The sequence below is a fragment of the Mustela nivalis genome (assembly GCF_964662115.1).
Source record: "Mustela nivalis genome assembly, chromosome: 3".
Lineage (NCBI taxonomy): Eukaryota > Metazoa > Chordata > Mammalia > Carnivora > Mustelidae > Mustela > Mustela nivalis.
The window spans coordinates 149651388-149673857 of record NC_139022.1 but is presented as its reverse complement, the minus strand read 5'-3'; the positions used below and the strand labels follow the sequence as shown (position 1 = coordinate 149673857).

The window sequence follows — 22470 nt, the reverse complement described above, 5'->3', positions numbered from 1 at the left end:
TCTCAGTCTATCCCTTCTCTTCTTACCCACTCTAAAAATTAAGCCTACTCGTCGGAACCAGAAGTTTCACCATTGAGGTTCCTTTACCAGGATCTTCTGCGTTCTTGTTTTAGAAGTATAGATATCACGAAGTGATACTTTTTGAAAAGTGCAAACTTACGGTGTTACTTCCCAGCTTAACAATCCTCAAGTACTTTTAAGAAGTCTCAAGGCAGAGTTTGATTTGCCCATAGGGTAATTTGAACTTGCTGTGTCTAAAATCATACACGTAATTCTTGCCCTATCCCTGTCAAAGAAGTTCTTCTTATATTCTTTATTTTCATGAATGAGTCACCAATAACCATCTTTCTGGTTTCTATATCTGGAAGTCATCTTTCTTTTTATTGCTTTAGTATTTCGACAGTGTGCATAATGGTAAGTGGGTTCATCATGGGTACTTCATAGTTATTCCATAGTTATTTCAGAGTTACTGGATGACTGGTTGATTTCACTTGGTTCAGGTATGTTTGGTTTCTCGAACTTGGAGCTTTGACAAAAAGAAACTAGTATTTGAGGACAAAACTAGTACAGTTTTATCAATTAACAACATGTAAACCCAACTCATTATAATAGGGGATGATGCTTTGCAAATCTTAAATTTTCTTTAATTTTCTCCTTTAAAATTGTTTTTTGACTCTGAGACCTCAAAGCTGAACTGTGAGGCTTATTGCCCAGGGAAGGAGATGGTGGAATAAAGCAGCGATTGGTCACCTGTGAATCTCAAAGTAGTGGGGATAGCATGACTTGTGGTGTAGATAATGCGAGAAGACTGCCTCTCTTGTTGGAGCAGAGCAGCTGTGAGAGGGTGAGAGGGAGAGGGAGGGAAGCAGGTCTGGAGATGAGTGTTTGTAGTAGGCCACACTTTGGAATGGGGCCAGCATGGTAAGTAGGTTGAGGTCAGAGCAGATGTTTCTTTCCTTGCCATCTGGAACTCTGGGAGAGCAACTTCCAGACTTTCCCAGTATGGGGGAAGCCAAACCAGAACAAAAGTGGTTGTGGTGTGTGGTTGGGCAGAGGAAGAACTGAATTTGGCTTCATAGGTTTCTTTGGCTTTTGTGGGCCACAGAGGATACCAAGAAGTTCCCAAGCCCTGACGAGGGATAGAGAGGGTAGCTGGCAAACTCGCTGTCCATTGAGGGCAACGTGGCCCTAGGGTTGAGGCACAGAGATGTAAAGGCACTCACAGGCAGATGTCCACAGTCCAGTTAGTGAGGACCAAGGTAGGGGCCCAGGCTTTGTACAGAACGACCAGATTTTGTAGGTCCATCAGCTGCATGGAGAGAAACAAACTCCCCATGCTTTAGCCAAGAGTATTAGCCACAGATCCCACAAGATAGTGGCCAAGTAGATGAAGTATGTGCTGTAGACTAGAAGATTCAGAGGAGAGTACAAGGACCTGTCTGAGGATCCTAGCTCCTTCTCAATGTTCCTCTCCCCCCATCAAACTAACCATCACCATGGGGAAGAGCAGGAGAAGGGGAAGAATTGTGAACCACTGGACACATAGCTGAGAGAGAAAATACCCTTAGAGGGAGTCATCATGACTGGATTGGGGTTGTAGGACCTCACTAAGTGTTGGCATTCACATCTAGTGGAGTAGAAACTGAGGAAGAGCACATTGGGAAAAGAGAGAAGGAAAGATGGGAAGAAGGAAAGAAAGAGAGAAAGAGAGGGAGAAAAGGAGACAGGAAGGGAGAAAAAGAGGAAAGAAGAGAGAGAGAGAGAGGGAGAGGGAGGAAGGGAGGAAGGAAGGAAGAAAGGAAAAAAAAAAACAACATATATATATTTTCTCTCTCCACCCCAGTGTAGTGTAAGCAAATTTTTGACCCAATTTAAGGAAAAAAAAAATTATTTTCTTCTCTAGGCATGTTTTGCTAATCCTTCTTCTCTAGGGAAGGGCCAGTTAGTAATTACAGATGATTTAACTCAGGAACTTAATCCCATTTCTGGTCTGGCATCATCAACTCCTTCATTTTTTCCTCTTGGAAAAAAGCACTGATCTCTGCTTTTCCCTGCTATGGGGCTGTGTGTGTATGGTGGATGGGCTGCAAGGCACCTCACTGCTCTGTGTTCACTTGTTCAGTTTCCAGTCTCTACAGTGCAAGGGTTTGTGTCTGTCAAATAAGAAGAATGAGGAAAGTCATCACCACTAATGAGAAGGAGAGAATAAAAAGCACTGTGTAAAATAAACTACGTTGTGAATACATAATTTTGATTCAGTTCATTAAAAACATGATGCCATGGGGTATCCGATTTTATGAAACATAGACACGAAAGAATTACTGTTATAAAATTGGGCTCCTCATTGACCAGGGAACATCCAACTAGCCTTCCATGAGCAGAAGCAGGATGGTTTAATATTTATAATGCAGAAGATATGGGGAGAACATTACTCACAACCTATCTTTCATTGTGAGTGGCCTGTAGCTTATGTTAAATGGGCTGATGGGAAATACCTGAATTAGAATACGTTATATGAGGTTAGATTGATGTGTTGCATTTATAATAACTAGATAATTCAAACTTTTAAGTGATACCTAATTCATTCTGAAAATGTGCCCTAAAAAGCCCAAAGGGGGATCAACCTGCCGAATTAAACATAAGCGTAAGCGTATCATGATGGGCATATTGGTTACAGGAAGCAGAAGAGGAGACCAGTACTATGAAGAGAAGAAAATCTTGGTGAATGGAAGATAGGCCAGCATAACGGCACTGGGGCCAGGTTTTGGAGGCAGTGGAGTGCTGGAGTGATGAATTTGAGGTTAACTGCAAGGACACTGGACACTTCAGTCCTAGCTTTGTGACTTTGGGAATTCCTCAGTGTCCTCTTCTACCAAATAGTGGTGGTAGTAGCAGCCTGCTTCATAGAACTGACATGGAAATTAAGTCGTTTGTTATAATACACTCAGAATAGTGTCTGCGGATGGTAAATGCTGGGTAGGTGTTTGCTATTATTATTTAGTGACTTCAGTGGACCATCCCTGAATCCAGTCTGGCTTTCCAGATTTGGCAGTCATGCTTGCAGCGAATGGAAATGAAGAATGGTGAAGCACGTCAGCAAGAGCTCCGGGAATTCTACAGTCCTCTCTCCTCTCTCCTTCCAACTGAGATGGTGCATCATTTTGATGTCAAAGTACGTTATGCCCACATTCAAGCTTCCTGGATGGGGGCTTTTAGTTAACCCACGCCTTTCTAACTTTTATAGTCTCTGGTAACCCTCATGATATTAATACACAGAAACCAGTCTTCTGCATTCTTGAGCTTATACTTTCTAGTGAAGGTACCTTGATATTGGCTTTGCTGACTATGCTTTCCATGTGTGGGCTTCTCTTCTGCCCTGAGCATGTTATGTCGTCAAAGATTGCTATGATCTGCACTTGGAGGCAGGCCAATTTGGGTTAAACTATCACCCAGACATGTGGGGGACACATTGGCTAATCCATCACCCATTTCCAAGGCTCTCTTGCCAAAGCAGGCTTCAAGGACATGCGAACTGTGTAATCGGACAGGGCTCAAGCACTTGGAAAGGTCCCATGGTAGGTTTCATGCTCTATTAGTGCCATCTTGAAATTTTTAATATTGTGTTTGGATTTTTGCTTTGAAAGCAAGTTTGATTGGAAAATGGAGCATAACATGAGCAGAGGAAATGTATGCTGTGTCTCTTACTCCATACTGTCACATTTGCACAGAATGCTTATGTTGTCCCATGAACAGGGAATTCAGGTGGACCCATGATGTGTGGGAGTTCAATGAATGAAAGCAAAAGTGAATATAAGATTGGTGTATTGTGCTTAGCACCGTGTACCTATACCCATATACCTAGTCCTGAGAGGTAATCTCTCCATTTGAACCAGAACTGACTTCCAATACAAGAAGAAACACAAATGAACAAAAAACACTGTCAGATATTTCTTAGTAGTAGTGTTACTTCCCTGCATCAGCCATCTACTTATGCTGAAAATAATCATATAAAAGGAAAGAAAAAGGTAGGGTCTACCATATTTCTCCTTTCCACCATTTTTCTTTACTCATTGGTAACTAAAGGTAACACGTACTGACTGGTAGAATGTTCATGTATCAAGAAGTGAATTGAAAACAGTTGAGTTAGTTTTAGGCCATGTTTCTACTGTTCTTGTAGGAATCAAATACATATTATGTTAAATATATATGCATGGATGAGTTATGAAATACAAATTGTATAATTTCAGAGATTGAACTTGCCAGCTAAAGATTATCAATAAAATTCACATGAAAGCTTTAAAATTTCATTTCTTTTTTACTTAGAACAACATTAAATAGAAAATAAAATATATCATAATAAGAACAAGGTTACAAAAGAAAGGATATGTCATGCATCAATGTATTTAATGGCACGTTTTCTCCTGGTTTATGAACAATGGATCTTCTATTTTTATTTTGCTCTAGGTCCCAGAAATTATTTAGCCAGCCACATCTCATCCTTAACTACGTTCACTATAGAGGCTGACAAAGCTTAAAGCTTGATTTCCCATCCTCTTCCCTTCCTCCCATTCTGCCCTCCTTGAAGACTGATGTCATATTTGGAGCTGTACAACCATCTTGTGACCATTAGGCAATAAACACAAGAACAGAGTGTCAAAAGGCTACAAAATTTAGGGTGAAAAGCTAAAATAGAGACCATGTCCTTGAAGGCCTTGTTGAGCCGCTCAGCCAATACCAGCAACCGTCTATCTGGACTTTTTATGTGAGAAAATAACCCACTAGTAATTTTAACCATTGTGAGCCTTTCCTTTGATGTAGTCCATTCATTAGCAATGGGTACGTGGGCTATAACGTGCCAGCCTATTCTCAGAGGTTGACAACTCCTCCTGCTTCTAGCTCTATCATTTCCATCATCAAGTCTCTAGACCAGTCTCTCAGGCTAGTGAGGGAGCTAAGGAGGCAAACATCATATCAGCTTCCCATTCCCCTCCCCCTCCCTCTCCATTAGCTCCTACGTTCCAACACTCCTCTTAGCTGCCCATGAACAGAAGGCTCTGTGATGATCAATCAGTGTTGGTAAGTTATCTGGTAGAAGTACCCTCAGACACACCCCCATAGCTTAGCCTCAGCCCAGTCAGGTCATCATGTAACTTTTACAATGGTAATAATTTCACATTCTTAAAATTCAGGTAAAATAATAATGATTGAAGTTAACCAAGTGAAAAGAGAGATTTGACAGAAAACTCTGTAAATAACATCAGAAGAAAACGTAGTCATGGAGACTTTCGGAGTCAGGTGTTTGTCTTTCTTTTATAACCACCTCAACTTTGGTCAAGGTGGAAACCCAGTTTCTTTGCCACTGAGTAGCCCACACTGTCATCTCCTTGGAGACTGGCACTTGTATGATTTCAGCACACAATAGAGATTTAGTAATTAAGCACATAATTCCAGAAAAGCAAGGACAAACAAGGCGCTCAGGCCCTCATTAGGTGAGATGACACATGGCTGGCCCTTGGCCATCAGCTTGGCTATAATTAGGACATGTTAACAAGGCTGCTGCTGTCACACTGTGTGTGTCTATGTTTGGTATATCAATTTAGAACTGAGTCTCAGTTATTTTTAATAGAAGAAAGTTAGTAAAAACAACATTTCCCGGCAAGAATGAGATATTTTACTATTTAGCAATTTCCTCCAATGGTAATAGCTTAAATATTTACCAGGGACTTTTAGAGAGTGCCTGGCTTTTACTAGAAGATTTTCGATCGAACTTATTCCGGGAAAAGGGGTCAGAGTCCACACTCATGTTTTTTCAGGGTCAACCAACTTCTGAGTTAGCTACATCCTCTGTCCCCCCACCCCCACCCCGGCCCCCTTGCTTTCAGCACAGGAAAGACACAGAATGTGCTTTGCTTTCTCTAGACACCAGGGTTAACATTTTGATGGAGCAGTCTGAAATCAGACTGAAAAGATATCCCTACCACAAGGCAGTTTTATAATAAAATACTACAGAAATCACTCAAGGGTTGGAAGGGATTTTAAAGCATGAATGCCATTCTTAGATGAGAGGGAACAGTGACAGCTCCCACCCCATGGGATTATGATATCAATAGAATGAAACTATGTTGCATAAATGGTAAAGCACTTCCTAGATGCAAGATTACCTTGATAAAATCAATACCTTCTCCCTTTGTATTATTGCCTTTAGGTGAAGAATTTAGGGGCCTGGTGCTGTTCAAGTTTAGCTTTTAGCTTAGAGCTATCTGATGCCTAAAAGAAACCTGCCTCCAGGTATAATAGGTTAGCATAAAAGCTGAACTTCTGACATACAGGTCTGATCAGGACTGTTACTAAATAGACTGGTAAAGAAGATCTGCTTTTTTGCAAAGACACTTCAGAGAGCACCTCTCCCTGCTTGGCCAACAGTAGTTCCTACGGTACTGAAATGAATGTCCTCCCCTCGCTCATATGAGCAAGGGCTAACCTCTGGCAAGATCTTATAGATTAAGCCACATGGAAACAGCGCACAGGCTCAGTGGGTCAGACACACTGCAGAGCATTTGGATAAGCCAGATGATTTGTGCAACATGTTCTTATCAGCAGCCTTCCCCAGCACATCTGTGGCTTACTGGAAGCTGCTTTTGTGTGGAACCTGTTTTTCTGTATTCTACTCATTGTCGATAGAAAGAGACCGCATGTTTCACTTAAGGGGAAAGGTAAGGCAGTAATAACGAACGACCTATAATCATAAATCATAAATCATAAATCAAGGACACCCACCTGCTCCCAAGTTTGTCCTAAGACTTAGAAAACTTTAAGATCAAGACTTTTGTACTGAAGCAATCCTGCCTCAGGGACATCTTCCTGGAGATCTAGGTCTTTTTGAAAAAAATGGGAGCCTTGAGCTTTTATCCTAGGGGAGAGTAATTAAAAGTGTCCTTGTGGTAAAGATGTCTGATCGTGGGCCTGCCCGCCTCATGCAGAAGTTCTCCCGAGAGTGGCCTATACCAGGCCACATCAGTCCATACAGCTGTGTTTTGCTAAGGGCAAACATGGCTGAGTCAAGAACAATTAGACGCAAAGGGTAGAAGGTGTGAACCAAGAGTTCATTAATAAATGATTTTTATACTAGATGTCAGTAGTGGCTGTTCTGATACAGGTCTTATCCACTGGACTCCTGTTAAACTCTCAGGAAGGGAATGTGTATAGGTCAGGGAGAGGAGAACAGGCATGAAAAGATATCAGACAATGGTTTACTCATGGTCTTATTTCCCAGATTTCCATTTTTTTCTTCTTTATGACAACCCCAAATGCACTAATATTGGCTCACCTTGGACTGATTATATTTTATACATCAGCCCGAAGGAGGGGTCAACTGTAAGAATAAACTGATGCTAACGCATGAGATTCTGCCATTCCAGTTTATTGAAATGAGTAAATTTATAGCTTTATTTGCATACAGAAAAGTGCACAGGAAAATAAGTATGTACAAAGCAGTGTGTGGCTGATCATCCTTTTCAAAATCTGTCTATTTTAAAAAAATTCAACTACCTAGATATAATTGTCTCCAGTCGAGCACATTCAGGTATTGGGACATATAAAATACTATTTTAGGACTGTGTTTATAATGACTGAGTTGGAAGCCAGATAGAAAATTATGCCATTCATGATCAGCTATTACCATTAAACATAAAACCACAGGACTTTAGCTTGGACTACTTGGGGCTGATCAATAAACATTCATGAGGCCACCATCTTGTTTAGATCCTAAGCAGTCATCCTCCTCTACCTAAAGGTAACATTGTATGGTTGATTAACACCCATGAGAACCTGAGCATTAAGGATCAAGAGAAACATTTTAAAACCCAACATAAATATAACAAAATGAAACTCATTTTGGCAAGAACAAATCCTTCAGAACTGTGCTAACAATATGACAGGAAATGAACTGGGAGAGTTTCCAAGGTTATGAGGAGAAAAATACTGCAGACGTTAGATTTTCAATGATAATACCAAATACTTGTTCTACAGCTTCTCACTCTACCCCTCCAGTCATCATTTATCTTCCTACTAACTAGGAGATTGTGGCTTCAAGCGAGTTTTCCAGTTACTTGATAAAGGTCTAGCATGACCCCATATAAGCACCCAATATATTTGGCACAATTACATCGAAGTTTCTGATGTGTTGGCTCTCCAGAATACAGTCCTTCATTGCCCAGTTGAGTTCATTTTTTTTTTTTTTTTCATTTTCTTCAACCTGAACTGCTCTTCTGGAACTTCAGATCAAGAGGATGGCCTCCTATTCCATAGAAAGGATAAAGGTTGTGTCCATTTGCAAATCTAGTTATGGGATTTAGTGATTACTGAGAAGGCAGAGACATTTCAGATCCATGAATCCTTAGATCCCCCCCCCCCCATAAAACTGTTGCTTGTGGAAGGGAAGTAATGTTATATGAACCTGGGAATAAAACTGACTGAAAAAAGAATCAGAAGGAAGAGGAGAGGAGAGACAAATAATACTTTTCCCTCATTTGCACTATCAAGCAAGAGACTGGGGGGGGGGGGACAATCTTGTCCTTGAAAGAAAATAATCTTCAGATAGAGAAGTTATATTTTTAAAAAGGTTCTTAAGTGTGTCAGATTCCCAAATGTCTAAGGAGAAGTTGGACTTGCTTCAATTTTACTTTAAAAATTCTTTATAAATGTTGATATGAAGCAAGATTTAAAAAGGCGTTTTGTTATACTATAACCTTTAGGATTTATGCTGTGAAACAGAACCCCCAAACAACTTTGAACGGTAAGGATTTTTAAATTTATTCAAAACAGTGTCATCTGAGGAGTTGTGGTGGCTGCATCTCCCAACCAGAGGGTACACAGTACAGTGTTCTAGAAGGTTCTAGGAACACACTAGGCAATGGTTCAAGTAGGGTAACTACTTCATTTACATTTAAGCTAGAGAATTTAGATTCTTAATTTATTTAAAGCCATGGATTCAGTTTAGCTTTAATCTAAACAGAAAAGTGAAGGCATTTTGCAAGTGGAAGAGGCAGCAAGCAACAAGGCAACAGATAATATGTCAAAGCTGAAACGAGAGAGCAGAGGTCGTCTGGCTATTAACTTTGTCCTGGACTACTAAAGCCAACCTTTTTGTTCCTCTGGATAGTCAGCATATCAAGTTCCTAGAGAAGTGTAGAGAAGAAAAAACCCATGGTTAAAATTTTTGGGTTAAATATCAATGTACTAAATATCAAGTCATCATTTAAAACTCAATAATAGTATCTCCTAGGGCTGATGTGAGAGGCTTAAATAAGAAAATAAATGCAGAGCCTGAAATAAAGTGATTCACACAAATGTTCAATAATCTTAGTTATTTTCTCCCATGATCATGCTCCCCTACCCCCAACCCCAATCTATAAGTTAAGCAAGTTCACCATGTTCACTTAGGTCCTTCATGACCCAAGAAAGAAAGGGCCTCCAAGGAGACCTCTTGTCAATGCAATTCGTGCAAAAAATCCTCCTAGACTCCGGATGCATTTTATTCCTTTCCATTTGTCCATGTTTGCCTCCCTTGGAGACGAGGGTGAGAATGAGCCTCTGTTAAGACTTCTAGCCCTTCATTATATTACACTGTTCTATCAGCATTAGAAACCACAAGGCTGCTTGTAACCTGGAGCTTTTCCTCAGCACCAGAGAGGGACTTCTTAGGGATGGAGTGGGGCCCCAGAACTTGCTTTTTCCATAATCTCAGCCTGTTCTCTGAAGCAGACTTTCTGGAAAAGCACTTTAAGAAACACTGTAATTCTAGAAGTCAAGTAAGGGAAAACAATTCAAATTGCAAATAAAGTCAATCTTACTGTTCATGTCAGATTTGAGATATTTCTCTATTTAAAATAATTAAATTCTAGGTGGGTCAGCACAGAGTTAGTAGGAGTCCCACCTGGAAGGGGCAAGACTGAAAATAACAGGTTTGGTTCCTTTCGTTCTTTTTCTTGTTCTCCCCCACCAGCTATGCCCTATCTCCTCTAAAACGCAGCCAAGCCTCCCTTCCTCTATGAACTTCAATTTCTGAAATCAGACAGAGTTGTTTCCACTCACTGTTGATAAAGAAAGGGTCACCTGAGACCTCCCAGGGTCTCGGTCTAAGGCAGTTACACCTAATAACTCAACTGGGATAAAATCTACTAGTAAGATGAACCTGCAAACTCATCTGCTCACATGCTGCTTTTGAAGGAGGTAAGGCAGTTGTCACCACTTCTGGATTGAACGCCCTCAGACTATTTTAGACTAACTGTCAGACTCCTCACAGAGAAATAAATTGATCTGGGAGGTGGCCTCTGTTCAGCTGACCTGTCCTTAGCTACAAACGGTCTTTGGATTTCGAAACTTCTATAGGAAATCAAGTAGTTATGAGGATGTTTTGCAGTCGCTTCAGTATGAAGGTAAAACAAAAAAACAACTAGAAAGCTATTATGTGTTATAAGTTTATTGTTATGCAAAAATGTTATTCTGAAGTATCAAAAACATAGGATATGATAGAAATCCATATCCCCATGGGTATATTATTGTTTTGTAACATGTAAAAGAATTCTATTCTTAAATGCTCAGCTTAGTCATTACTGAGTTAGTTAAGCATAGATTTCCATGTTCATTAGTTCTAAGTTACAGAGATTTAACCTTGTAACAATTCGAAAATTAAAATTTCACCCTCACCCCGTCCCATGCTTTCTTACCAAACCTAAGCTTCATAGGATCTTCTACTTACAGAAGTTAGGCAAAAGGATTTCCAAAAGGATCCCTATATACATCAGAAGATGTGGGTTGAGAAGCCATCTATGAAGATAAAACCATCCAGTCAATAGGTTTAATTACACTTAGAGAAAAAAAAACCCTCTATAATTAAGACTTTTCAAAGGTCACAGACAAGTCAGATATCATGTGGGTCTACAATGATTTGTGTCTGCCTGCTTATAATTCGTGATGCGTATTTATTATTTTCATCAAAATCAGGGTTCAGAGGTTTGCCTTTCCAGAATGAAAGGTACTGTTTTTATGAGCTAAAGGACTGAGGGCAGGAAGTCAGAAAACTAATTCCTTGAAAGATTTTTAAAGATAATATTATTTTGGCTCAATTTTCTCTCAAAATGATTTTGGGAGCCAGGCAAAGTGAGATTTGTCCTTGAGACTTTTTCTCTATGATATTCATTTCTCAAGCTCAGGATAGTCGTCCCTACCAAAATAGTCTCTCCCCAGCCTGAGTTGATGTTTTCACTGTGATGGTTCTCAATGATAAATCTAATTTAAACATCCTTTAGCACCAAAGAGTTATTATACAAACAAGATTAATTCACGACAAAGTAGCTCTATGTGGCATGCACTTGGGAGCAACAGCTTCTAGTAGTTGATACTTACAGAGGCTTGTGATGAACCGAAAGAACCTTTAGAGAAAGGGTTCTCAAATGCGTTGTCAGCAGATTTGGTAACTGGCAGGGAACCTTGTCTGGGAACTGGCTTTGGTGGTTCTAGAAGGCAAAAAACACCAAGAAGTCAGTAGACACATTTTTTTTTCCCCAGATAATAAGTAAAAGTCCCTTGTCCCATGTGCCACCTTCCCTGTCCCGTCCCGTCCCCTCCCCTCCCCCACCCCAGTCAAGGTTATCTCATAAATTAAGTTCCATACTTTGGGATTTACATCATGGGACAAAAATCACCACAAAATACTAGGATTCCTGGTGATTATTACAGGTAAATTCATCCGAAGAGGAGGCTGTGCGTATATAACTGAAGTGGAAGACACTCAGAATTCCCTCACTAAGGCGGGGGAGTGTGGCCGAAGCTCTGTTACAGAGCCTTCCAAGTGCCACAACCCAATGAATTTCAAGAGCTCTTAGCAGCCCTTCTAGGACTTGCCACAGGAGGGCAGTATTGTGCCAGCCCTTAGAAATAGCTACGGTAAATTATTTGCTCCATAAGGTAACCACAGATTACCAAAGAGAGCAAGAGTTAGGCTTCTGGTGGGTGGGAGAGGGTTCTTCTAAAGACTCTGTGGGCCCATATGACGGGGGAAATACTTGTTGGTAGGGTAGACAGAGAAGTGGGTAGTTTACCATTGATCTTTTTCAACAGCTGATTAGCATCAAAGTCATCATGGTCCGCATTCTCCTGAGGAATGCCAACTTTGCTGTTGAAATAATTGGAGAAGGCACTCGAAGTCCCAGAGGAAGTCTGCTCTCCCTTCCTTGCAGGCACAGCAGGTGGCTGCCGCAGTTGGAAGTCCTTAAACATTTCTTTCACTTCTTTGACTTCTTTATCCCCAAGTGGGTCCAAGGCAGTGAAGGCATCACTGGAGATGTCCTTTGGAGGGCCAGTTCTGGGAGGTGGTTGAGGAGGAGCAACCAGAAGAGAGGAGAGCATAGAAGGGGACTGGGTAGACACAGCAGAAGCTGGAAAAATATTGCTCTGGAAAGGGTTCCCCAAAGAGCTTGTTGAGGACCAAGTATTGGGTACCACAGATGCTGATGGGCCCCAAACAACAGGGGCTGGAGGCGAAGCTGAGGCTGCAAAGGATGAAGGCTGGTTCCAACCTGGAATAGCTGGGCTTGTGGTAAAAACTACTGGCTGACTGAATCCTGAAGGCTGACCACTCAGCATGGCTCCCGGGACCACTGACGTAGACTGATTGAAGACTAAAGATGCTGGGTTCCACGGTCCTGCCTGAGGGGGGCTAACTGGTATACCACCTGAAGAAAGCAGAGGAAAGGACTTATCAGGACACAAACTTGAAGAGGATTTTTGAGTTTCAGGAAACAGGGCTCTGGGGAGGGGGAGAGGCGGGGCATTTACCAAGCATCTACATGGCCAACACCTTCCGTAAGCCTTAAGGCTGGCATGGAAAAAAGGCCCAGAGAGATTAAATCAGTCTAAAGATTAACTAGCTAATACAGAATAGCTGGCATTCAAAGGTTGGTTGCCTTTTGAAGCCCTTTCTTTCTACCACAGATTTTAAACTTTTCTCATTAGAAGGGTAATACACTCCATTAGGACCTGGTCATGAAAACATTTATGACACTGATACATTTCAAACAACTAGGACAGAGTCTGTTGATAGCATGCGTGCATCTGTTGAGGGAATACATTTACATAAACAAACCCTACTGATTACGAAGCAGTTAATTAAAATAATCCATTGGGTACTCTGAGTCATTGATTCGATCTTTTCATTTGGCAGCTGGCTCCTGTCTGGAGTTTCATGGAAACCAGCTATCACGCATGTATATTAGGCCTCAACATGCTTGCACCCTGAAGAAACCATTTCAGTTTCCTTGCTTTTAAATGCTGCCAAGGTTGACACAGCTATATAAAAGGGCGATAAAGTTTGGTTGATGCCAAGATAGCTTTAGACTTTTATACATATACATGGAGGAAAAGCTGGTTTTCCTGGGAGAGCTGTTTCAAGGAAAAGTGCTTCCTGCCGTGTGTCACTCACTAAGCCTTGCCAGAAGTCAGAACACAATACTTCAAAGAGGAAGGGAGGGAGAGAAGACATAGAGCAAAAAACAAAAACACAAAACATAAAAACCCCAAAACTTCGTGAGGTAGCTAATTGCCTATGTCTAGACACCTAATCTTTGTGGGGGAATGACTCCATCTCCTGTGTCTTAACCATATTGATTAAGAGTTGATGAAGTCACTAAAATGCAGGTCTCTTCAATATTCTTCCCCTCTTCTTGAGAAGCTCATTCCCTATATCTTATTCTCCAATGTAGGACATTTTTCTCTCCTGCTTCTTCCCAAGTATATGAATGACCCGTCAGACTGCCACCAACCTAAATTCAGCCTCATATCTACTCATGAATGATTCCCCCCTCTCAAAATCTGCTTGCTTTGAGCTGTAGAGTAAGAGCATTCTTTAGTTATGAACGTTTTCTAACTGAACTAAGAAAAGACCTCCAAACGTCTACCTTGCATTAGGAATGTTTTTGTTTCTAGACTGAGAGATATTTTGAAAGTGATGTTCAGAGGCTAATGTAGCAAGATATTCTATCTTAAATTTTATGAGTATTGGATATAGATGTTACTTGACTTAACTGTATCATCATGAAGGCTCACCGTCTGGTCACGGAGATGTATGGTGTGCTCAGAGACAGTGCTGGGTTTCAGAAAAGGTCATCTTACGAACTTAACATGCCTTGTTTTTGAGGTTAGGGAACTGGGTACAAGAATAGTAATTATTAAAATGGGGGAAGCTCACAGTCTGTGACAATAGAGACTAAAACTCAGGCATACCAGTTCCAAATCAAATGCCCTATTCTTCTGTTCTGCCTCCTTAGCATCAAGGGATAGGACTATGGAAAGTAATCGAAATACTTATTCCATAGTTACAGAAATTAGACTTGATTTACACTAAAGAGCATACATATTCTTTTCACAACTAATCAAGAGAAGCGTTCTCTCACATTCTATACTATGGGGTTCTAAAAGTGGGTTGTGTTTGAGCAAAGTGATTGCTACCACTTTAAAACAATTTATTTAAATTTTGTTAACCAAAGCCAGAGTCACTGACTGATACTTTTACGCCAACTGGATGTGCAAATGGGGTAGAATTTTATCATTTTTCATGTTGGATGACTTGCCTTCCCTTAGGATAATATATGGCTTTACTCAGAGATGGTATTAGAGGAAGTGGTGGTAGTTAAAGAGAAAAATATTTTATCTGCAAGGAGTTAAAGGCTTTCTCAGTACATGCTTATGCCAGCCTTCATTCCCATCTGATGGATTTCATGCATTGTGTTTCCAAGATATATTAGGCTCTGCTGGAGAAAGTAGAGGCAAGGGGTAGGGAAAAGAAAAGTGTGGGTGTAAGAAGTTAATTTTATTACCTTCTGATGCTAAATTAAAACACAGGGTAGCTAGTCAAAGCTGAAGGCTTAGCTTTCTACAACACCCTCTCCCTACCCCCAGTTCTCCAGAAGAGACAGTCTCCCAGCTGGGTCTAGCGGAAGCCAGAACTACAACCTTCCATGGCTTGGCTGAGGATCCCTGCTAGTGGACAGGGGCTATACTGTAGAGCTCAGTTTGAGTCCCATGTCCAAACTTGGAAGGATCATCAGTATTCTGCAGTTGTATACCCCAAGGCCTCAACAGGGGCACCTAGCCAAAAAGCTTCACTTCGTCTGAATAAATTAACAGTTATAGGGTCCAGCTGTATTTTCGAGCTGACTTGTTAAATATTGGCTGTAAAAATTCTTTGGGGCATTGATATTAGACTGTCAAGCTCTGAGATGTGATGTAGTTGCCGCAAGTGCATGGAAGTTCTCGACCCTTCTGCAAGGAAAAGGCACTCACCAGCTCCACTTGGGGGGGGGGCAGGAAAGGGAACGATGCATAAAAGGGAAAGTCCGTAAGAGACATGAAGTATTGGGGGAGAGTCTTGATGGTGTAAATGCAAGAAGAGACCCAGAACAAGTTGACTTCCCACACCAGCACTCAACGGTTGGGTAAAAACCCCCTCTTGTCGCCATACTCCAGGTAGGATTAAACAGATTTAATGTGAAAAAAATGAAAATATTTTTCTTTGTAGGAAAGCAGCAGGGGAAACAAAAAAAGAGTCCTGATGAGTGACTCCACAGGAGGCAGAGAAAAAACCAAGAGCCCTGGTGAAATTTTACAAAATGGGGGAAGACAGTTCCTCTTCATCCTTAGTTCCCCCAACCCCTTCCCAAGACAGAGTCTGTTGGGAGCTTGTAGAGGTGCCAAGAAGCAGAAAAATAAAGAGAATCCCCAGCAGGATAGCAAAGCCTGTTGTCGGGGTTTCTGAAGACTGTACCATGGAGGCAGAAAGGAACTGGAGTCCGTGGGCAAACAACGACAGGGCTAGTCCTCAGTCAAGTGGCTTCCCCCAGTGTCCCGCCACAGAGTGGCTTAGTGGCTCACATGAGCGCCACACATTTGGGAATGAGTACCGGCACATAGCCAGGGCATCTGGTAAAATCCTATCTTTTCCCTTATCTCTGTGTTCTTTTCAGTGTCAGGTTTCTAGCATCTGTCTTCTAATTCTATTAAGACACTCCGATAGCCAAAATATTGGCAAGGAGCAGCGGAGGCTTAAGTATTCAGAGACCGATCAGTATATATGCCTGTCTCATACCCATCATATGCCCAGCAGAGCCGGGCTAAGAACCCAAGGCTTGCAGTGTATGACTTACACTTGCTTTGGACTTAACTTACATCCCTCTCGGGCGTAAGACACGATACCCCATCCAGGATGCATATCAGTTCACTGGGAGATAGGGCTTTGATCTAGTAATGGGAAATTGTGTAGCAGACACGCATGTCACCAGTTTTTCCAATATGGACGATAGACAAGACTCTCTCAGCTCTATCTCCTTTCTCCAACGAAGCCGGTCTGAACATCAGAATCCCTTAGAGTTGTCTTCCGTAAGCCACTGCCAGTTGGCTCGGGTGAGTGCAGTATTGAAAATGGTTTTCTCTCCATGTGCCAACTTCAGGAGCCAAATTTCAGTTGCAAGTCAAGGGAACCAAATGAGGGTGGGGTCTACGGAAGTAAAAGTGGGATGATCAGATCTTCTGTCCCTGGAGCCTCTATGGCTATGAAGTGCCTTCCTCCTGCACATGATAATCTTATGAGTGAAAGCAACAGAGGCAAGTTTTACTCCATCTCTCAGCACCTACCTAGACCTGCAAGGGGTCCCGCCGGGGCAGAAGCATTTGTTTTGAAGAGATCCAGAGGGTTAGTCTGTAGGGTTGCAGACTGTCCTGTAGGTGAGGTCTGGCCTGGAGCTTCTGAGATAGGAGGGGTGAAGATGTCTGATGCAAGCAAGTCTTTTGCTGGAGACTGACAGGGCGGAGAGAGAGACACAAGAGTTATTCACTAATTATGAAAAACAGCTTTATTCTGTCTCCTATTCTGTACCTCAGATTTGGGAACCACACATGGGAAAACTTATTCCTCTTACTGGTAAACTACTACAAAAAGCCAAAACTCCCCTCCCCCACCTCTCACCCCCCCCTCCCCAACTCCCCCTGAACGATAGATCCCTGCAATGGACAGAATATTTGGTCTTGGTAACTGAGGTAAAGAGGACTTTCAAGGTGAAACCTATTTTACTCATTTACACATTTGTATCTGTCTAGTCTCCTTATCCTCTAAAAGCTTGAAGCTGGGAAAGAAAGGAGAACTATAAATAAAGAAGTAACCTACATATTTTTGATTATTCTACTAGGTTTAAATCGGTTTATATAAAGGTGACACTATAGTCTAATTATGAGGCCAGCCTGCACATTCTAATGAGGTTTTTACAGATATATTCACAGAAACCACATTTTCAATTGCTTTTCAAAGAAGTGGTACTAGTAAATATTTAAGTGTCCTTTAAAGCAATGGATCATTCAGTCAGCATTGAAAAGAAGAGGCAAACTCAAGAATTTTCCACCACCACCTTGGACATTAATGCAGCAGGAGGGGTGTGTGGGGCGTGTGTTAGTGTGGGGAAGGTACACAAGGCATCACAAAGAACCCTTGCCCTCCCCTTCCAGAATATGACGATCGAACTTACCAGAAGTACAGAAGCATAGCAGCATTAAAAATGGAAAAACTTGTGTTTAGTTAATAACAAGTGACAAGACATGCAAACGGAAAGCAGGGTGTGAAAACACTGCCAAGTGAGAAGCTTAGCAAAGGCGGCAATCAGAGGAAGGTATTCCTGGAGAAAGATGTGCCTTATCCCACCTTCTATTTCACAGCCACACAGGCAACTACAAGAGCAGCAGGAAAGAGAGCTTGCGTCACACCACCCTTTGGTACCGAGCATGCATTCTGCCAATGGATATGTGGAGAAGACAATTCACCTTAGCAGTCCTTCTGCCTCTTCCTGGTTTGGTACTTTGTGGAGGTGGGATAATGGCTATGGAGTCATGTGGTGAGGACTGGACAGAGCTTTCCAAGTCCTGCTTTACGCCATTCAGTACAGACAGTCCTTTGGGAGGGCTTCCCACAAAAGGGTTCGGGGAGGATTTGATATGGAAGCCGTTCTGTTCTCTTTCAGATACCCCATTTTGAGTTCTCACTGTTGGCTGTGTTTGCGTACTTGAAAAGGGCCATGGGCCTGCCTGAGCTTCCTGTTTGCCAGTCCGGTTAGAGATTTGGTCAAACTGTTGACCAAAGTAATCAACATCCCCATTCAGGGGCCCGTTACTCAGGGGAGTAGACAAGTTACTCAAATTCTCTTTCTTCTGATCTGAAGATTTGAGAGAATCAAACGAAGAGGGTGCCGATTGGTCTGGCTGTGCAAAAGGATCGTCACGGAAAGGATCAGGATTAGGGGTGGGAAAGAAGTTGAGATTGGCAGAAAAGGCATTTTCAGGCAGGAAAGATGCCTGAGGCTTTGGTCGAGGAAGAGAGCAGGAGGTAATGCCATTTGTTAAGAATGGATTTTCTCTTAAAGAATTCTGATTGGTGTCGATTTCAGAGTTTAGATCCACTAACAGGATATCTTTGCTTTCCTATCACATTTGGGAAGAAAAAAAAAAAGAGAGAAAAGAAAGTGTTAGTCCATGTTGTGACTTCACATGAGAAAGCTACAAAAGACCATCAGGATCATCAAAATTCCCGTTAGAGTTTGATCTTGACAGACCGGTTAACCGTGACCTCCTCCCATCACCTCCCTGAGTGCATTTCTTTACTAGCAGTGGAATAGGTCCTCCCTGTCCCTCCCCGCCTTGTTGCCCCTTCATTTAGGTCTCCACGTTGTTGGCCTTTCGTTAAAATGAAGCTCTAGTCATGTGTCTGCTCACCCTTGCAGACTGTGTTCCCGACCCTCGTTGTTCCCATTCCTGTCTTTGCGAGTCTTAAAGGGAATCGACTGCCAGTCACTCTAAGCAATTATCTAAGCATATTGAGCTTGAATGTAAGAGAAGACCTCAGAGGCATAACCCAGCCTCCCACCCGAGGCATAGTCCCATCTATTATACTGTCAGAGTCATGTAACAGCATCTCTCTAAATGGGCAAATTCTCTGGCCAATATTTTATAGTGCTGGTTGTGACAAAGTCTAAGGTCAAATATATTTCCCTATAATTGGTCTTTCCTTTATGGGGAAAAACCAGATTTTTCCCACCATTCATATGATTTGTCACGTATGCCCCTTTAAATATTTAAGGATCTTTTTGAAGGTGCTAGTGAAGTTGGATCTCTCATTCCCATCATCCTAATCTCCTCTGGACACATCCTTTCGTCTGTGTCTTTCTAGAAAGAAGAAAGTGACACTCAAAATGCTGATATATTCTAACATATCACATTAACCTCTCATATTTGTGCATTTTTTTCATAATACAGCTTAGAGTCGCTGGTGTTGTGACAGTAATCTCAACTATTTGGTGGATAAATTCAATAAATCTTTAATTTATCTTTAATTTATGTACAATGTAATCTTTAATTCACGTATAAAGTAGAGATGTGGCTTTAGAGTTAATTTGAAAAACATACCAAATATTTAACTCTACAAGATCTCTTCCCTTCCTTTCTTACTTTCATTCTCCATTGTTAGATAGGATATCCCTCTCAACCAAAAATCAGCAAATTTGAAAAATCTGACATGTCTTTATTCAGGTCAGTGAAATAACAACTTTGGGCTCACCCTGGGTTAGGGCTGTCAAACTGACATAGCTTTCTTCTGACTGACTTTGATCCATTAACTTCTCATCTATGCTAGCCATGGAAGCACATAGTCAAAGATGCCTACCTGAGATGGAAGTTAGAGGTCTAGCATTACCCCAAGCAGCTTACTAAATATTTTTGATCATTGGGACAAAGACAACCTCAAGGGAATATGAAATTCTCAAACTACTGAGTAAAAAGGGGGACCAAATAGGCCTCCTTGGCTTTAAAAGAACAATTTTTTTTGGAAGGTCTTAAGTCAGGCCTAATTGGTATTCTATCTTTGGTTTCCTTTACTGTTAGATATAAAAACACAATTCTTAAAAGCCAGTTTTTCTCTTTATAACCAGAAGAACTTGTCAGAAGAAAGAGTTTATAATTAAAAACAATTTTTTTTTAAATCAAAGAAATGGATTGGAAGATCTCTTAATGAAGGGCTCTTTAGCAATCAAAGGATAGGACAAAACGTATTACAAAAGCTTGTGATTTCAGTATTTATTCATTTATGATGAGCCACCTCTGGGTTAGAACAGTTGGGTGTTCACAGCTGGTAGAGTTCTCCTTTTCAAATACTTCAGAAGAAGTTCTTAGGACACCAAACAGGAGCCACAATGTTAGACTTCTGAATAGTCAGCCTATAAGTAAAATGTATAAGGCTCTCCTCAGGTTGGGTTTGTTGTTGATCCAGGATGAAGAGTCTAGTTCATAGACTACAATGGGATGACGTGAGACTCCTCATCTGCTCCCTAGGTCAGAACTTCATTAATTCTTGGTTGGATTGTCAAACACTGCATCTGCTTGGTCACCATCTGGGCTACCTGAGATAAGCACTGATAACATGAAGGGGAAATGCAGCCCTGGCTCGCAAGGAGCTCCAGGAAGAGGGGGAAGTGGGCAGCCACAGAGGGGTCTGCATGAAGGTGAGCTCTTATCTGCTGAGTTCCACAGCTGAGCTTTCTCCACTTAGCTGGTCTCTCGAAACCATTCCAGCCCGCTGAATCCCTGGACTTCCCTACTCAAAGCTCTCAGTGGCTTCCTGTGTCCTCTATGTTAAAATAAGCCTCATTAGCCAGCCTTTCAAAGTGACCTACAATAGGACCCAGTTTATTTTTAGCCTGACTGCTCTCTATGTTCCTACACACTTCAAAGACCCAACTCAAGTTCAGATTCTTTACAAAGCCTTTTCCTAGTGATCCTTCTACTTCAGCATCCCCTGTGCCCACCCATGGCCTCTCATGTCTGTATGACACTGTGCTTTGTGCCCTGATCCCATGCCTGTACCAGACTCAACCTCCTTCATACCTTATGTTCTTCTCATCGCAACTGTACTTTCAAATTATCATTTTAAAAGTCTGAGAACATGTCTTTTTGGTTTTTTTCTTTCTTTTTCTTTCGAGTGGCAGTATGGAAGAATATTGTTCAGTTATTTTCCAGTAAAAATTGTGTTCTAAAGGATACCACTTAATTTGTAACATGAGTTTTATTTGAAACACATAAAACCATTCTGTATGAATGCTGGGGAAGGGCCAGATGGTTCAGGGAACCAGTAATAAAGTCCAGGTAATGTAGATTTCTTCCTCTCGTCACCTCTTCCACAGCCACTGTTCTAAGATTGTGAATATTTTTAAACATTCTGGTTTTATCAAGTAGAGATAAATCTGTTTTGTGACCTAAGAATATGGAGTCAATATGCAAAAACACGTGGGCAAAACCCAACCAGCACATAATCAGTGCCTTTAGCATTCTCTTACTTATCAGATACCATCTACTTTGATGGTATTTATTACTTTAATTTATTGTTAGTTTAAGACTCACTTTTATTTCTATAAACCCAACATTTTTAGAATGCATTAAGTCTAATATAACTAAGACTCAGGATTACTCATATTGTTTTCATTTCCTCCTTCAGAACTTTCTAGAAGTCTACAGAGCAGATTAAATAGTCAGTGCTTCCTTGCCTATCCCAATGGAATTCTATTTCATAGCTTGAGTGCTTTGATCTCTTTCAATTTCTATGTTTGAATGTGAGTTACACTTGGAAAGTAGATCATTAAGTATCAATTCACTTTGCGGAGGAGGGTTAGTCTAGGAAGCACAAGGAACTCAGGGCTAGGACAAACATTTCAGGGTCATCCAATCTTGTCTCTCAAAAAGTGTATTCTTAGGATGGTAACACACAGTATGAAGAATAAAAGTCTTCACAGACAAATGAATCCGGACTCACTGCTGAAAAGGACATTAAGCTGGCTTCTTAATGTAGGCTTTTTAGGGCCTCTGAAATGCTGTTCTGCATTTTGAATCACATAGGGTTGGGGACAGAGAAGAGAGTATGCAGCCCCTGCCCCTTCCAATCCCACGGGCCTGAGCATTATGGGAAAGCTCATGGACTGCCATTCTCTGCACTACTCCGGCAAGTGAGACTTACCCTGTCCTTTACCTGCTGCCACTTTGATTACTACGACCATCTTAGACTTGCTTGATAATTCCCTGATACAAGAGACTCCTAGACAGTCTCCTCATTAATCTAGACTGATGCTCTTTTTGTCTCTTATTGCTTTTCTCATCTTTTATGGTCAAGTTCAGAAATTCATTTGCTCTGAGGTATTAAATGAACCTCTAAACAAGACAAATACCATGTAATTGACATCAACGAATAGGCTTTGTGGTAAGTTTTAATGCTAGTCTCGCTCTTTGACGGTATACTCCATGATGTCATTGACTTTGTACCTGTCCCTCATTCCTGTGTCCTGCCCATGGCAGGTACTCAAGAAACTGTCAAGAAAAAAAAATAATAGTAGTTAA

At 41.3% G+C, this 22470-nt stretch overlaps 1 protein-coding gene and 1 long non-coding RNA gene across 18 annotated transcripts in view; one reads left to right on the top strand and one right to left on the bottom strand.

Moving 5' to 3' along the window:
• The window catches only part of LOC309861017, a 55510-nt gene that overhangs the window by 6274 nt on the left and 26766 nt on the right, over window positions 1–22470 (top strand). The gene's annotated exons all lie outside the window — the stretch shown is intronic.
• Window positions 7405–22470, bottom strand: part of DAB2 (DAB adaptor protein 2) — a 159675-nt gene continuing 144609 nt past the window's right edge. For 9 of the 16 annotated variants that reach the window (XM_082723437.1, XM_082723438.1, XM_082723440.1 and 6 more), the window contains 6 exons: window positions 17863–18516; window positions 16687–16849; window positions 12102–12734; window positions 11407–11516; window positions 10760–10827; window positions 7405–9176 (listed from right to left, as the gene is read on the bottom strand). In XM_082723437.1, the coding sequence (XP_082579563.1) occupies window positions 10765–10827; window positions 11407–11516; window positions 12102–12734; window positions 16687–16849; window positions 17863–18516 (1623 nt within the window). In that variant the 3' untranslated portion in view covers window positions 7405–9176; window positions 10760–10764. The remainder of the gene's footprint in view (window positions 9177–10759; window positions 10828–11406; window positions 11517–12101; window positions 12735–16686; window positions 16850–17862; window positions 18517–22470) is intronic. The other 7 variants (XM_082723432.1, XM_082723431.1, XM_082723428.1 and 4 more) reach the window with 1 other exon arrangement.